Genomic DNA, 18,212 nt, shown 5'->3' on the forward strand with positions numbered 1-18,212 from the left:
CGGTACAGAGACGTCTGTATTTATCCTCGAGAGGCTGCAGAACCTTTAGAAAAACTTCATATTCTTGAATTCTTATCGTGCGTCCTTGATTCAGCTGGAAAAAAAATAACTCTTACAATTCCATCCACGTGTTCGTATGCGCGAACGAGCGCTCAGTATTAGATGTGCCTTGATGGCTTGTAATTCCCCGGACGAAGGGCGAGACGTAATCGCTATGAGTTTGATGTTAGGCCAGTCTGGAGGACTTGAGGCTGGATCCTTGCCTATGGCTTGAGCACCGAAGTGCTGATTGTGCGAGCAAGAGTTTTGAAATTATATGTCCGGTATTGTCCCTATTAGTGGGAATGATGGTTGGATAGCCACGTGAGGAGTATGTTAGTACTGCGAGATATATCTATATGACTTGGAGGTGACGAGGAAGGGCGTCAGGATAATAGATGAACTATTAAGTGTTTGATTTTCATTGTGATCTGATGTGTAGCCCCGAGTTATGGGCACGTGAAGAATCTTTTCATGTCTCCTGTTTGGAGTGAAGTAATTTCATGTTACGGTGTGAGTTTAGACTCAGGAAGACTAAGTGATTGTGTAATGTGAATGACGGTGGAAGGTATACAAAAATATTAATTAGAAGTGAAACATGTGGTTATCTCCTGCGGAGTGTTCTAAGGTGGTGCGATTCTTATACTCTCTATTAGAAGATCTCATTTACAAGTAAATAATATGCGTTGAAATCTAAATTTGGTCGCCAAGAGAGTAGGCTTAACTGTTATGTGAGTGAATGCAAGAATTGCAGAAGAGTTAAAATTCTAGATGATTTGTGTTTCCACAAGCTTATGAAGGAGTGAGTTCAATCTCACTATGGTATTACGGCAATAATAGAGTATGTGCGTTATGATTTATTGAGTGCGTTTTGATCTATGTCTTTGAGCCAAGTTGGGGAGTTTGCTATTAAATAAGTTGATTGCACGATTTTGTGCTATATTGGTTCCAGTTTGAGGCGTGTTGGTGAGTCGGTTATTGCTTACGGGGATTAAGGTCGATCAGGCGGTGGACGGGCCTGTTTTTTTTTATGTTATTGTTTCAAATGATGTCATTACAGGAATTGTCCAGTCTGCCATAGATATGCCTCCGTATTATTCGATCCCGGTTCCACATATTCTTATGTGTCCTTATATTTTGCTCATTATTTGGGTATGCCCCGAGAGTTTCCTTCTTTATCTGTTCATGTATCTACCCCGGTGGGCGATACTGTTGTTGTGGACCGTGTGTACCGGTCATGTGTTGTGATTATTGAGGGTCTGGAGACCCGAGTTGATCTATTGCTGTTGAGCATGATAGATTTTGATATTATTCTGGGCATGGATTGGTTATCTCCATATCATGTTATTCTAGATTGTCATGCTAAGACAGTTACTTTGGCTATTCCGGGTGTTCCGAGGATCGAGTGGCATGGCATGACTGATTATGTCTCTAGCAGAGTAATTTCTTTCTTGAAAGCCCAGCGTATGGTTGGGAAGGGTTATCTATCATATCTGGATTTTGTGCGGGATGTTGGAGCTGAGACTCCTAGTATTGATTATATCCCAGTTGTGAGGGATTTTCCTGATGTATTTCCTGCAGACCTGTCGGGCATGCGCCGGACAGGGATATTGATTTTGGCATTGACTTAGTGCCGGGCACTCAGCCCATTTATATTCCGCCATATCGTATGGCACCAGCAGAGCTGAAAGAATTGAAGGAGCAACTTCAGGAACTCCTAGATAAGGGGTTCATTCGGCCTAGCGTGTCCCCGTGGGGTGCACCTGTTTTATTTGTGAAGAAGAAAGATGGCACAATGAGAATGTGCATTGATTATAGGCAGTTGAATAAGGTAACAGTGAAGAACAAGTATCCTTTGCCTCGCATTGATGACTTATTTGATCAACTTCAGGGAGCGAGGGTATTTTCTAAGATTGATCTCCGTTCGGGCTATCACCAGTTGAAAATCAGGGAGTCGGATATTCCCAAGACTGCCTTCAGGACTAGATATGGTCACTATGAATTTTTGGTTATGTCTTTCGGGCTGACCAATGCCCCAGCAGCGTTCATGCATTTGATGAACAGTGTATTTCAGCCTTATTTGGATGCATTTGTTATTGTATTCATTGATGATATCCTGGTGTACTCGCGTAGCCAAGAGGAGCATGCCCAGCATTTGCGTGTAGTGTTGCAGAGATTGAGAGAGGAGAAGCTTTATGCAAAATTCTCCAAATGTGAATTTTGGCTAAGTTCTGTGGCATTTTTGGGACACATAGTGTCCAGCGAGGGTATACAGGTTGATCCAAGGAAGATAGAAGCAGTGCAGAGTTGGTCTAGACCGTCCTCAGTCACAGAGATTCGGAGTTTTCTTGGGCTAGCAGGCTATTATCGCTGATTTGTTCAGGGGTTTTCTTCTATTGCATCGCCTTTGACCAAGTTGACTCAGAAAGGTGCCCCATTTGTATTGTCCGGCGAGTGTGAGGAGAGCTTTCAGAAGCTCAAGGCACTTTTGACCACAGCTCCAGTGTTGGTGTTACCGTCAGCTATAGGTTCATACACGGTATATTGTGATGCTTCCAGAGTTGGGATTGGTTGTGTGCTAATGCAGGAGGGTAGAGTTATTGCTTATGCTTCTCGTCAGTTGAAGCCCCATGAGAAGAACTACCATGTTCATGATTTGGAGTTGGCTGCTATAGTTCATGCCTTAAAAATTTGGAGGCACTATTTATATGGCGTATCTTGTGAGGTATTCACTGATCATCGCAGTCTTCAGCATTTATTTAAACAAAAAGATCTTAATTTTAGGCAGCGAAGATGGCTTGAGTTACTTAAAGACTATGATATTACCATTCTATATCATTGGGGAAAGGCCAATGTAGTGGCCGACGCGTTGAGCCAAAAGGCAGTCAGTATGGGGAGTTTGGCTTACATCCCAGTTGGGGAGAGGCCTCTTGCAGTTGATGTTCAGACCTTGGCCAATCAGTTGGTGCGGTTAGATATTTCTGAGCCTAGCCGGGTATTGGCTAGTGTGGTTTCTCGATCTTCCTTATATGATCGCATCAGAGAGCACCAGTATGATGATCCGCATTTGCTTGTCCTTAAGGACAGAGTTCAGCATGATAATGCCAAAGATGTGACTATAGGTGATGATGGCGTATTGAGGATGCAGGGCCGTATTTGTGTGCCCGATGTTGATGGGCTTAGAGATTTGATTCTTGAGGAGGCCCACAGTTCGCGGTATTCCATCCATCCGGGTGCTGCGAAGATGTATCAGGACTTGAGACAGCATTACTAGTGGAGGAGAATGAGGAAAGACATTGTGGGATATGTGGCTCGGTGTCTCAACTATCAGCAGGTGAAATATGAGCATCAGAGACCAGGCGGTTTGCTTCAGCAGATGATTATTCCTGAGTGGAAATGGGAGAGAGTTACTATGGATTTCGTGAGTGGCCTTCCTCAGACTTTGAAGAATTTTGATTCGATTTGGGTCGTTGTGGATAGGCTGACCAAGTCAGCGCATTTCATTCTGGTGTGTACCACATATTCTGCGGAGCGGCTGGCTAGGATCTTTATTCAGGAGATTGTGCGGTTGCATGGTGTTCCAGTTACTATTATTTCGGATAGAGGTACTCAGTTCTCTTCTCAGTTTTGGAGGACTTTTCAGCACGAGTTGGGCACTCAGGTGGAGTTGAGTTCAGCATTTCATCCTCAGACGGACGGACAGTCCGAGTGTACTATTCAGATATTGGAGGATATGTTATGTGCCTGCGTGATTGATTTTGGAGGTTCTTGGGTTGAATTTTTACCACTTGCAGAGTTTGCCTACAACAACAGCTATCAGTCCAGTATTCAGATGGCACCGTATGAGGCCTTATATGGGAGGCGGTGTAGAACTCCAGTGGGTTGGTTTGAGCCCGGTGAGGCTAGGTTGTTGGGGACAGATTTGGTCCAGGATGCCTTAGAAAAGGTGAAGGTGATTCAGGAAAGACTTCGCACAGCTCAGTCGCATCAAAAGAGTTATGCGGACCGGAAGGTCCGAGATGTGTCATTTATGGAGGGCGAGAAGGTTTTGCTGAAGGTTTCGCCGATGAAGGGTGTTACGAGGTTCGGAAAGAAAAGGAAGTTGAGTCCGCGGTTTATTGGACCATTTGAGGTACTTAAGAGGATTGGAGAGGTGGCTTACGAACTTGCTTTGCCGCCTAGATTGTCGGGTGTTCATCCGATATTCGATGTGTCCATGCTCCGGAAGTACATTGGGGACCCGTCTCATATTTTAGATTTCAGTACAGTACAGTTAGATGAAAATTTGACTTATAATGTGGAGCCAGTGGCTATTTTGAGTCGACAGGTTCAAAAATTGAGATAAAAAGAAATAGCATCAGTGAAAGTACAGTGGAGAGGTCGGCCCATGGAGGAGGCTACTTGGGAGACCGAGCAGGAGATGCGGAGCAGGTACCCGCACCTATTTGAAACTCCAGGTATGTTTCTTAACTCGCTCGAGGACAAGCGTTTGTTTTAGTTGGGGAGAATGTAACGACCCGAACTGTCGTTTCCTGTATTTTTGTCTTGTATTCCCCGTTAAATGCTTATTCATGTTTCAATATGTGTACTTGGTGAATTTGAGTCAATTCGGATTGAGTTTGGTATGAAATGGGACAATTAGTCTCTTTAAGGAAGAATTAGTTTGGAAAAGTCAACTAGACGTTGACTTGTTAGTTAGAGGGCTCGGAATTGAATTCCGATGATTCGGTTAGTTTTGGGGGATGATTTAAGTCCTAGGAGCGCAATCGGAATTAATTTTGGAGGTCCGGTGAAGAAATTTGCTCATTTTGGCGAAGTTAGTATTTTGGCGATTTCCGATTGATAGGTGAAATTTTGATCCGACGGTCGGAATGGAATTCCGAGAATTTTTGTAGCTTCGTTATGTCATTTTGGACTTGTGTGCAAAATTTGAAATCAATCGGACGTGATTTGATAGGTTTCGGCATCGGAAATAGAAGTTGGAAATTCTAAAGTTCATAAAACTTGGATTGGAGGTTGATTCATGATTTTAGCGTTGTTTGATGTGATTTGAGGCCTCGAGCAAGTCCGTAATGTATTTTGGGACTGGTTGGTATTATTGGTCGGGGTCCCGAGGGCCTCGGGTGTGTTTCGGATGCCCAACGGGTCATTTTTGGAAGATTTTTGCCGTTTTGAGCATAAATGTAATGATCTAAAGGTTCATTTTTAGTTCTAGAGATCCAAATTTGATTTCGAGACTTCCAGAATTTAAATCATGAATTATAGGACTGATCTGGAAATTTTGGTTTAATTTCATTAAGTCGCGATTGGGTTTTTGACGTGAAATGTGAGTTAATTGTTTAACGAGCGAAATGGGTATTGAACTGGGCAAACGAGCTCTGAATTGAGTTTCGATTGAAGGGTTGCGTTCGTATTATTATTTGTGACTCAGAGGAACAAGAATCGTCTAATTCTAAGTTCGTATAATGGAGTTAGATCCATTTTAGTGAAACATGGTTGTGCTGCAAATTTCTTAAAAGCTACAGTATTTTCTGCAGCAATGAACAGTACCCGCGCGTGAGAAGTAACCGCGCGGGTGAACAGTGCCCGAAAATTTCTGGACAGATTTAATGTCCAGCAGTCCGAGTTTGGTCATTTTTTTTTACTTCCAAGCTCGGATTTTGGGCGATTTTTAGCAAGAAATCTTGGGAAATCTTGAGGTAAGTCACTTGTGATTATTTCTACTCCATATTATTAAATTATCATCGAATAATCCGACTAGATTACATGTTTTTGAGGAGTAAATTGAAGATTTAGGCCTAGGGATTTGAAAATAAGATTTGAAGATTTGAGGGGTCATTTGAACTCCGATTTTGGTAAATTTTATATGTACGGACTCGTGGCGAGACGAAAAATCCGGTGATGTGACTTTCATAATTTTTCGAGAAGTGGGCCCGGGGCTCGGGTTTTGCGAATTTCGTGAATTTCGATATTTTTTGAGTCTTTTCGATTGGGTTATATTCCCTTAGCCTATTGTAATGTACTTGTTGTGGTTTTGACCAGATACGACGCACGAAGAGGTAAATTCGAGAGGCAAGGGCATAGCAAAGTAGACGTTGGACCGTCTTGAGGTGAGTAATGATTTTAAATGATGCACTGAGGGTTTGAAACCCCGGATTGCACAACATACTGCTATGTCGAGATGATATGAGACACGCGTTGTATGACGAGCGCGGGGTCATTTACTATTGGGGATTGTGACTTGGTCCATCCCAGTTGATATTTTTACCGCGTAATTGATAAAGATTTATTGTTTTTCACTATGATTGGGCTTATTGCCATATTTGGGCTTCGTGCCAATTATCTGAAATCTTTTGTGAATTTGCATCACTATTTTCCTCACGAATTGAAATATTATTTGAACTCAGTCCAATTGAATTATATTATTTTGTGAACTCAGCTACATTTATACTTAACTCGAGATTTAATGATATTTATAATGTTGTTGAGCTGAGCACTATTGTTTTACTGATGCCCAAGAGGCTTATGATTATTTTCTGGATTGATTGAGGCCGAGGGCCATACGTGAGGATATGTTGAGTGATGTGAGGAGGCTTTCAGGCCTCGAGTGTTATATGAGGAGGCTTTCAGGCCTCGTGTGTGATGTGTGAAGGCTTTCAGGCCTATTGATATTGCGCTTGGGCTGTAGGATCCCCTCCGAAGTCTGTACACACCCCCAGTGAGCGCAGGGTACCCAGGTGAGTTGGGAGTGGGCCCGAGAGGCCGTTGCTTGTGTGTGGTGAGTTGGGAGTGAGCCCGAGGGGCTGATATTGTGTGCTGGTGAGTTGGGAGTGAGTCCGAGGGGCTGATACTATACTGAGATTTACATATTGAGCCCGAGGGGCAAGCTTTTGATTTATCCTTACTGTGGAAATTATTTGTCTTTACTGTTTTAAAAGAAGAATTATCTGATACTCACTATTTTACTGTATAACTGATTTTACTGCTTGGGATAGCGTTATATTGTGCCGTTATGAGATTTCATGTTTTCAGTCGTTATTTATTTTTATTACTCACTGGGTCGGAGTACTCACATTACTCCCTGCACCATGTGTGCAGATACAGGCAGAGCTGAGTTCGCTCTTGAGCACTGATTCTTTCCAGGCCAGGCGGTGACTAGGAGTAACGAGGTAGCTGTTGACGTCCGCAGCCCCGTTTTCTCCCTTATCTTTGTTATTTATGATAATTCCAGACTTCGTAAAATATTAGTAAACTTTGTAGTAGCTCATGACTTGTGACACCCCGATTTCGGGCTGAGTTGGGAGGGTTTTCCTTGTTCTATCACGTTTATTTCGCATTTAAAATTATATTTCCCATGATTTAGACTTATTCATGCTAAGTAATTATAAAGAGATGTACTGTTTTGTTGATTGGTTGGCCTTGTCCTCACGAGAGGCGCCATCACGACCGGGTTGGGATTTTGGGTCATGACAGTGTTGTACCACTGTTTCAGGGTAAATTTGGAGCCAATCAGAATTAGCTAGTATCTATCCAATCTCTCTAGAATAGTATTACCATTCCTACGTTTGTTTGTCCATGTATACATACTACCCTTAAACCCTAGGTCAAGTAAGTTACAATAATTTAGATATTTAGCAAAAGCATCCACCGTTGTGTTGTTAATAGGAGTACCTCCAAATTTTTTATTTTGTCTAATGACCTCATTAAAATCTCATCCAACTAGCCAAGGACCCTTATAAGAATCATATAGACATTTTAAATTATGCCATAGTAAGCTACGTGATTGAATAGTATTATTTGCATAAATGGAGGAAAGCAACCATTTTGTAGGGTTAGGCAATACCTGGACCATGCAGTACACTTCCTGTGTAGTCATGGTTAGTTCATCCACAAGTACCAAATCTGCATTCCATAGTAAAGTTATGCCACCTGACATTCCTTGTGCCTTAACTTGTGCCATGTGTGAGAAGTTAAAATCATTTTTTAAAAGTGTGTGATCATGCATGCGTGTCTCTAGTAGTGCAACTAAGACAGGTTTAATTTGTAGTTGTCCAACAGTGATCTAAACTGTCGTTTAAATTCTGCATTATTTGAGCTCTTACAATTCCAATTAAATTATTAAATTCATAATAGCTTGGGGGTTGTGTGGTTCATCTAGGTCAGCTACTTCAGTTGTCCCTCCCAGTGGTGCCTAAGAGTTCTGCTATATAGTAGGAGTCATTCTCAGAGATGGTATTATCACCATCGAGTATTTTCCTTCCTGTTGGTTTTGATTTACCTTGACGTTTACACTGCATGTTGTTATTTCTGGCGGGCATTTCAGTATGAACTTTTTTGCGTACTATTCTTTGAGGCTGTAGAGGTAGAAGCCCTTTATCCATATGAACTTTGTACGTGTTTCTCTCATTTCCTCCATTATTTCTGCTAATTCCAACCTTGTTTGCTCTCCTGATTTGTTGGGCGATTTAGGTCGAGTTATTGGAGGACTGAAGAGAGGTGACAGTGGTTCCTGAATGTTGGTTGGTGACAAAATCACTTCTGGTGGGGAGAAGGTGTTCATGTGTTGAAACCAAGGTGCATATATCATCCTCGTGTGATGTTAGTGGTAGAAAGGGAGAGCTCCCAAAACTTGTTGGAAGCTATGTAGTGGTGGAGTTATAGGGTGTGCCCATGGGGACGGGGTTGATGGTGAGGCCCTCGTTTGATCCAACAGTAGTGGTGTATGGATATTGGTCCATTGTGTTTGAGCTACTGCCTCCATCCTTAGCCTCATTCCCTCTGTAACAATCTCCGCTAAATGGGTAGGGTTTTGAAATAGTAGAATGATCTTTTGGTTGTTGAGTTCCATCGTGAAGATTAGGGAGTAACCCTGAAGTCCCATCTCGAGCCATGACTGTAGAGGGTACTCCAAGGGTGGTGTTTGGGAGGTGTATATCAGTGGGGTGGTGGGATTGGGATGAGGTGGACCGCTCATGATCAAACGTGGGAAGTGGAAGTGTTGGTGGTCGAGTTAGTGGTTTTCTCTGAAAGTTGTGTACCAAGGTCTTTGCATGGTGTTCAGAGATGATAGTGTTGTTTATATTGTGTTCTGGCAGTGGGTGTTGTAATGTGTTAAAGTTGTGTGTTGGTTTGGTTTCAATAGTGGTGGTGACTGAGTCAATGAATGTATTAGGCGTAGGGTTTAGGGTAGATAATTTCGTATCACATTAAGGGTTATGATTATTTAGAAGTGGGGGTAGAGAAGAGTGTATTTTAGGAGAGGAAGGTAACGTGGGGATTGGCCGGTTGGGGGTGGCATGCAGAGAGACAGATTGTAAGTGGTCGGATATAGATTTGGTGGATTTTGTGTATATATTGTCAGTGTTTGTGGCTGAGGTGTCGTGTGTAGGAGTAGAAATGGAGTTCGGCAGTCCAGCTGTATTAGCTAACGTGGTGTAGGGGGTGGAGATATGAGTATCCATTCGGTCTTCTATAGGTTGATCCTTACCCATAATATTATTAGCATTGTAATTGTTATTACTTCTCGGTGCAGGATTTGTTTTACTTAATTCTTTAATTGTGTTTTTAGTTATTACGGAGTGATTAGGGGTAACATAATCCTTAATTGGTGCTAGTTGGTCTGGGTCCATTAGGTCAGCTTCTACTGTATTTGGGCTCGTTGGGTTAGTGCATGGTTTTGGTATGGGCCCAGGCCCTTGATGTCCATTGTCCTCTATAGAGTCCAAATTTGTTAGTTTAGCAAAAATATTAGCAGTCACTACTAGATTAGGGTTTGTAGGAATACCTGAGTGTACCTAGGCGAGTTGCGTAGCCACTGCCTTACCTTTGCTCGTATGGTTAGCCTGTTGTTGATTTGGGCGTCCATCTGTGTGGCTATGTTGGTGGGGTTTGCTGTGTCTGGCGTTGGTTCGTTTTGGAAAACTAACAGTTTTCCACTCTGATTCCTTTGTCGAAGGAATGGGTGATGGAGGGTGCATATGGGAGGTATTGAGAGGTGTATGTGGTATCGAGTTTAGGGGTAGTGTTTAGGAAAATTGACAACTCCAACTTGCATGGCCAAATCTGTCACACCTAGTACAGAGGAGGTTGAGTCCTTCATACAGTAAAACTTGTTTGTGGGTGCCCAGATGAACATGTGTTTTAAGAGGTTTTTCCAATGGCACCTCAATACATATTCGTGCATACCTGCCTCGTGTAATAGAAGTGGTGCAAGTATCAACTTTTAATAGCTTTCCTATCTTGTTCCCAACTTTTTGTAGAATTTGAAAATCATAAAACTCAGTGGGCAGTTCTGGTAAACGTACCCATAGAACAGCATATGTTAGTTGGGCACCTGAAGCAATCAACTTGGGTTCCCAACGACGAACAGATAGAAAATGGTTTAATATGAACCAAGGTCCCTCGTGCAGAGCCTTATACATATTTTCCTCATAACGAAATTTGATAAGGAAAAAATTACATCCCAAATCAATGAGATGAATTTCCTCTGTGGGTTGCCAACTATTCATTAGTTTTGCCTTGAGCAGATGGTGTCCAACTGTTCTACCAAAGACCTTGACAATAATGGAATTTTGCCAAGGAGTGTATAGGTGAGCTTTGTCTTCAGCTGTTAAAGGTATAAAATCGTCGGAGTCATTTTCATTGGAAGTTTCATAAGTTAAGTCAACTATATTGTTGACAGATTGTGTGTTGGAAATGTAAGTCGGTAGGTTTGAGTTTGATGTTAGTGTTTGTAAAAAAGATTTGATTTGTGGGTGAGTTCCTGTTGTGTCAATTTGCATTTGGTTTGTAATTGGTGGATCCGTTGCTGTGGCTTGGTTGTGAAACATTGTAGACGGAGAAGAGGAGAGAACATGTTGGTTTTTTTTAATTGGGGTGCATGACTTTAATTTATAGTAGTAATTAATTTCTGTTTTCACAAATCTGCCCGTTATGATTAAATCATTTATCGCTTGTACTTTAGAGTTGTAAAAACAAAAATTAGATATTACTACAAAGGCATGCACATCAAATAGAATTTGAGCTATAAAAATACGTAAGGCCGTTAAAGGTGTAATTTACATGTGAGTACAAAATCTCAAAATCAAGAAGTGACTACTAAAATTTTAAAATCAAGAAAGTATAAAGTGTCAATCATTCAAATCAAGAAGGTATAAAGTTTCTATCGACGTTGGTCCACACTTCGAGTTGATCGGTCGACCAATTTATTACCGTTTTACCCTCAAATTGATTTCCTAAAACTGAACTTTTATAAGAGGCTTTAAATATTTTAAATAAATTTTCGTATGTATTTTAATTTTTAATTTAGTCTATTTTCGTAAAATTTAGTACTCATATGTGAAACTGCACCTCCTATTCCTAATTTTTTTGTTACGTTTTTACAATTTGCTTATATCCTATAGTCCATCTGATCAATTTTCAGAGGTAAATTGGCCATTAAAGAGAACTTAAGATAAAGGAACTGCATGGGTAGTTGTTTTGTGAGTAAATTTTTAGAACTTTTACTGCCTAAAGCCAATGCTTTATTAATTGGGATTGAGTCACATCGTCGGCCCCTTCTGCTTTCCTTCCGACATAGGAATTCGAGACGTAAATGCAATGTTATTCTGTTACAAATTAACGTACCAGTGAAAAGTTTGGAGCTTACGTAAATGGTCAGGTTGCCATAGTGTCGATGCATGTGTTGTTGCCTTTTTGCTACATCAATCTATTCACACCTTTAACTTGTAACCACACAGCGTAATCTCCCTTGTAGATATCGTTTTCCCTGCTAGGCTGCTATTTAATTATTAATACCCAGGCCACCATCACTCTAAAGCGGATCGGGATAACTAGCTAGCTAGCAAGATATGGTGAAAGACTACGTAGATAAGCCAGCAGCACCGCTGTTTGATACGGTGGAGGTGAAGAAATGGTCTTTCTACAGAGCCCTCATTGCTGAATTTGTTGCCACACTTCTTTTTCTTTACGTTAGTGTTGCTACTGTTATTGGCCACAAGAAGCAAGTTGGTCCCTGCGACGGCGTTGGACTTCTTGGTATTGCATGGGCTTTTGGCGGCATGATTTTCGTTCTTGTCTATTGCACTGCTGGGATTTCTGGTACTCATTTTCATCTCCTCCTCTTCTTTTGCTCTATACATGTGAGTTTATTAGAACTTCTGGAGTTATAGGGGTTAGGGCTCTAACATTTTGTCCGAAAGCTAAGTGATGCTTACTTTATATTATCTCAGATTCTCAGTCTATTATAGGAATGTATAATGTAGTAGGAGTACTCTTACTATATATATACTCCATATATATATACACATATAAAATTGTGAATATTTTTTTAAGAAATGGTGTTGAATGCACCTCTTGTAGAAGAGTACTGTTTCTGCCACTGCATGGAACAACATGGTATTTCAAATTTTAACCAGGGAATTATAAGTTTAGAGGTTTAAAGTTCAAAGAAGGTGTCTTGTGTGGTAAGTTCAGGTTCAACATTTGCATACCTTTTGTCAAAATCTCCATTGCCTTGCATGTTGTTAGATACATAGAGATAAGAAGTAGAAGCTTCTTTTGGTTTTCCGGCATAGTTAGCAAGTCACAGATTGAAAAATAACCTTCCTATTTAATTTGTCTTCCCCCCACCATCCACGTCCGTCCTCCCGTCTCTCTCAGTCCATTTATTTTTACTTGGAATTTAATATGAGACACCTACTAAAGTAACCAATCACATAATTTCAGAAGAGTTTAAGTTATATAAACCATTAATATAAAGAATTTTACACTATCGAGTGATTTTTACCTATTATAGCACATTAATTACAATAGTATAAAAATGTTTACCTGTTATGGTGATGATGTATATGACTTAAAACTCATTTTGAGTTCAAAATACTCATGTTTTGTTGATTAGCTGAATCAGATTGTCATGTCAATTTTTAGTGGTTCACTTTCTTCCAGCAAGTTAGCCCAAGGGTGGAATATAATTAAATGTGTCTCCCCTCCCCCCCCCCCCCAAAATACCCTGTAGCGGTAAAGACAAATGTAACACAAATTTATGGATGGTCTGAAATACCTAATCCTCATAAGAAGCAGTTTACTTTCACATTCGTAGAGGTGAAAACTGTAAGGTTTCCTGCGACTCCAACTTCAAGCGGACAAATATTGATCAGTTCAGACTCTATCTACCACCACAAAACCAATTCAGATTTTGTCCAAAACTTATTTTACTAACAAAGAATTTTTTGACACAAAACCTTACATTACCCGCTTCAGCACAGTGGCGAATCCAAGATTTATAGATTGTGGATATTTCACTGATTTTGGTGTAAATTTACAGTAGTCAAACATGATTATCGTGGGTGCTCATGGTCAATTATTTGAATTTTTAAGTATTATCTATGAATACATAATACAATTTGGCTTTATGGGCTCAAAATCCGCTACTGAGAGTAACCATGATAAACACCAACATTGACAGCATTATAATCTTCTAATTTCTTTTTTTTGGGGTTAATGAATGTGTATAGGTGGGCATATAAACCCAGCAGTAACATTTGGGCTATTACTGGCAAGGAAGGTTTCATTACTGAGAGCGGTGGGGTATATGGTGGCGCAGTGCTTAGGAGCCATTTGCGGCGTTGGCTTAGTGAAAGGGTTCATGAAGCATGACTATAACACGTATGGCGGCGGTGCTAATACCGTTGCAGTTGGCTACTCAACCGGCACAGCCTTGGGTGCTGAGATCATTGGCACTTTCGTCCTTGTCTATACCGTCTTCTCCGCCACTGACGCCAAAAGCAAAGCGCGTGATTCTCACGTCCCCGTAAGTGTCAACCCTAATTTAGAAAAAATTTAAATTTTGTGCACTGATAACGTATAAAATTAAAATACAAGGTTAAGAGATGCATAAGGATCGGGGATTGGATCTGAAAACTTATGAAGTTCCAGTCAAAAACAAAATTTATCTCCCTCTGTTGTATTTTTTGGACTGCAGGAGCACTAAAGATGAAGATTTTAGTGTTATACTATGATTTTGCTATTCGTTACCTTCTTTCTCCACAGGTATTAGCACCATTGCCAATTGGATTCGCGGTGTTTATGGTTCATTTGGCCACTATTCCCATCACAGGAACTGGGATCAATCCTGCTAGGAGTTTTGGAGCTGCTGTCATTTACAACGATACCACAGCTTGGAATGACCATGTAAGTGTTTATAAGTACTACTTATGACAGTTCTAATTCAAAGTGTCTTTTAAAGTTCAATAGATCTAATTAGTCTCATAATATTTCCCTTTATCTGTTTTCATAGTGGATCTTTTGGGTTGGACCCTTTGTCGGAGCGTTGGTTGCTTCTCTCTATCACCAGCAAGTTCTGCGAGCTCATGTTCTCGATACTTGGAACTCCTATTACAACAACCCCAGCACTTGAACTAGTCTCTCCTCATTAATAATGCTGTATCTACCCAGCATTATGGTAGCACTTAAGTAGTGATTATCATTTGTTGGCCTTGAATTTCTTTTGTATTTTACGCACTTTTTGTGGCTTGTAAAATGTCGACCACGGTTGTTTGGTTCTATCAATGCTATTTTGATTATTCTTCAGTTTTAACTTCTGCCTAGTTTCTCTTTAAGATATTTCACTAGTTCCGCAGTCTTTAGTAAAATTACTTAGAGGACTTTCTCTTAAGATATTTTACTAGTTCCACTGTCCTCAGAAATGATAAGAATCCAAATCACTTGGGACGGCAGAGCACGCCATTACTAAACAAGCTAGCGAACTCCTTGTGGTGATTAGCCTTATTGCCCAATGACAAATAGATCAGCATCAAGAAATAAGTCAAGATATAAATTCAGACGTTATACATGTGCAATCCAGCACCAATATTAGAAATCCAATTATATCAATTTAGACAGCAACTACTAAAATTCACCAGTAGGAAAGCATGATAATTCACTATTTAGTGTTACAGTTGATCAATTGATTAACAATAGAGCAGGATAATCACACCAGTAATCTAGATACCAGTTTTTCATTGTGCTTAGCTAATTGTTCATCAGTATTTTATGGGTCAAAATTAGATCAGAGAAATTCGGCACGCAGAGATATAAGGTCGAGGTCGGATAGGCCGAGGTCGGACAGTCACCAATAGCCGAGGTCGGACAGTCATCAATAAGGCCGAGGTAGGACAGTGATGAAATAGCTAGTTTGCTTTGGAATCCTCAAAGGGAATATTCTACTGAATATTCCCTCTAATTGTACTTTTTTAGGATTTTCTATAGATGCCCCTTATAAATAGGAAGAGAGGACTTCCAGAAAAAGGGACCGGATCGCTCTCCCTCTCTCTCTCTAGAAAATATGTAAACATACTTCTTTAAAGAAATTAGAGGATCTGTGATCCCAGACCTTCATCAGATCTAAAAAGGGTATTAAGGTTCTTGTATCTATTATCATTCGTCTTTATCAAACGAAAGAGAATCCGCTCCACTCAAGATTTGGTGAATCTTTTCCTTTATTTACATTTTATTGCCATTTAATGTTACTTAATGCACCTTTCTTTATGCTATTAAATCTGGCCATAATCACGACCAATATTTATACTCGGCTATGTTTTTCTATTCATATTATTCATCTCGGATCTAGAGTTAATTATCTTTAACTAGGATTTACCCCTTCATCTTTGATTGATTTGTTCAAAAAAGTTTTAATATCTTTTGAGTCGAACAATTTGGCGCCGTCTGTGGGGATTTTCTAGTTATAATTTTAGTTTTCTCTAGATCTAGAATTCAATTCCAGTTCCACGTTCTGTTCATGGTAGATATTTCCTAGTACGGTTGTCTACCATAACATGGAAAGACGAAATAACTTTCGTAAACTCTCTTTCGCTTTTGTAGCTTCAAATTTTTAATATACTATCCGTATAAGATGGTCATAATAATTGGGTTTTGATTATCATTTGATATAAGGAATAATCTGTGGATTGAGTTTGATACCTCTGACAAGTGTTTGGGGGCTGTTTTAGCATATACTCCACTTACGTTGGATATTCTACTATTTATTCTCTTATGGGACATACAAGTTTTAAGGAGAAGCTTCAAATTTTTAATATACTATTCGTATAAGAGAATATTCGTACAACTTCTGTGTTCTTTAAATGCCAAAGGAGTTTCTTATGATTGGATAATCTGAAATTAACTCAAGATTTGTAGCAACGTCGACGGAGAAACTGATAGAGAACGTGTCGGCATCAGCAATGTCATCGATGCATTCGCTTCGTCACTACGTCGATTCGGCGACGACTTTTGAGGAATTGCCCAAAGCGACTATCATTGCGGTTTCAAGAGCATATGCTAGTGATATAAGCCCTTTGCTTTTGTCATACACAATTGAAGTCCAGTACAAGCAGCCACCATATGAGGAAAGGTAAATAGAAGCTGAATAGGGACATAGTACCACAATAGCGTGGATCTACAAGAAGGCGCACAAGTGAGATATGGTCAACTGGTGCCCTCTTCTTCCCCAACTGTTCCTCTATCAGGTAATATGCTATTTGTACAACAAAAAACTTTACTAAAGCGGACAGCCACGCCAAAATTGGTAGCTGCCACTGAAAGCATAACCAGAGAAGGGAATATGGTCACTCCTTTCCACTCGTCGACCCGATCAAATCGAGGTAACGAACGCTTTTATTTTGTTTTAACTGACTATTTCTCTAAGTGGAATAGAAGCAGGAGCAATCCCCTAGGAAACACATCATATTCTCCAATGCAAGCAAAATTAAACAAATTGGGACTCCCCCAGGAAATGCATCATATTCTCCAATGCAAGCAAAATTAAGCAAATTGGGACTCCCCCAGGAAACACCCTTTAAGGCCAAGAGCATTCTCCAAAGAAGAAGAGTTCAACCTTGATCGAACGACGATGGGTTAACATTTCGATAAGTTCGAAATAACACCCTTTAAGGCCAAGGGCCTTCGCCAAAGAAGAAGAGTTCGACCTTGATCGAACGACGACGGGTTAACATTTCGATAAGTTCGAAATAACACTCTTTAAGGCCAAGGGCCTTCCCCAAAGAAGAAGAGTTCGACCTCGCTCGAACGATGATGGGTTAACATTTAATAAGTTCGAAATAACACCCTTTAAGGCCAAGAGCTTTCGCCAAAGAAGAAGAGTTCGACATTGATCGAACGACGACGGGTTAACATTTCGAAAGTTCGAAATAACATCCTTTAAGGCCAATGGCCTTCGCCAAAGAAGAAGAGTTTGACCTCGATCAAATGACAACGGATTAACATTTCGATAAGCTCGAAATAACACCATTTAAGGCCAAGAGTCATCGCCAAAAAGAGGAGGTCGACCCTTACGGCCAAAAGTCATCGCCAAAAAGAAGAGGTCGACCCCGTACGGCCAAAGGCCATCGCCAAAAAAGAAGAGGTCGACCCCTACGACCAAGGGCCATCGCCAAAAAATAAGAGCTCGACCCCTACGGCCAAGAGCCATCACCAGAAAGAGGAGGTCGACCCCGTACGGCCAAGAGCCATCGCCAAAAAGAGGAGGTCGACCCCTACAACCAAGAGTCATCGCCAAAAAGAGGAGGTCGACCCCCTACGTCCAAGGGCCATCGCCAAACAAGAAGAGGTCAACCCCTACGGCCAAGGGCCATCGCCAAAAAAGAAGAGGTCGACCCCTACGGCCAAGAGCCATCGCCAAAAATAGGAGGTCGACCCCGTACGACCTAGAGTCATCGCCAAAAAAGAAGAGGTCGACCCCCTACGGCTAAGAGTCATCGCCAAAAAAGAAGAGGTCGACCCCTACGGCCAAGAGCCATCGCCAAAAAGAGGAGGTCGACCCCGTATGGCCAAGGGCCATCGCCAAAAAAGAAGAGGTCGACCCCTACGGCCAAGGGCCATCGCCAAAAAAGAAGAGGTCGACCCCTACGGCCAAGAGCCATCGCCAAAAAGAGGAGGTCAACCCCGTACGGCCAAGGGCCATCGCCAAAAAAGAAGAGGTCGACCCCTACGGCCAAGAGCCATTGTCAAAAAGAGGAGGTCGACCCCGTACGGCCAAGAGCCATCGCCAAAAAGAGGAGGTTGACCCCTACGGCCAAGAGCAATCACCAAAAAAGAGGTGGTCGACCCCGTACGGCCAAGAGCCATCGCCAAAAAGAGGAGGTCGACCCCGTACGGCC

General features: G+C 41.2%; 1 protein-coding gene across 1 annotated transcript; it reads left to right on the forward strand.

Moving 5' to 3' along the window:
* The first annotated feature begins 11,863 nt into the window (after positions 1 to 11,863).
* LOC107824457 (aquaporin PIP2-7-like) lies at positions 11,864 to 14,617 on the forward strand. Its single transcript, NM_001326132.1, is given in 4 exon segments — positions 11,864 to 12,138; positions 13,554 to 13,849; positions 14,089 to 14,229; positions 14,336 to 14,617. Coding segments are annotated over 4 exon segments (807 nt in total). The 5' UTR covers positions 11,864 to 11,888; the 3' UTR covers positions 14,456 to 14,617.
* The last annotated feature ends 3,595 nt before the right edge of the window (positions 14,618 to 18,212 follow it).

The sequence above is a fragment of the Nicotiana tabacum genome, chromosome 3, assembly GCF_000715075.1.
Source record: "Nicotiana tabacum cultivar K326 chromosome 3, ASM71507v2, whole genome shotgun sequence".
Classification (NCBI taxonomy): domain Eukaryota; kingdom Viridiplantae; phylum Streptophyta; class Magnoliopsida; order Solanales; family Solanaceae; genus Nicotiana; species Nicotiana tabacum.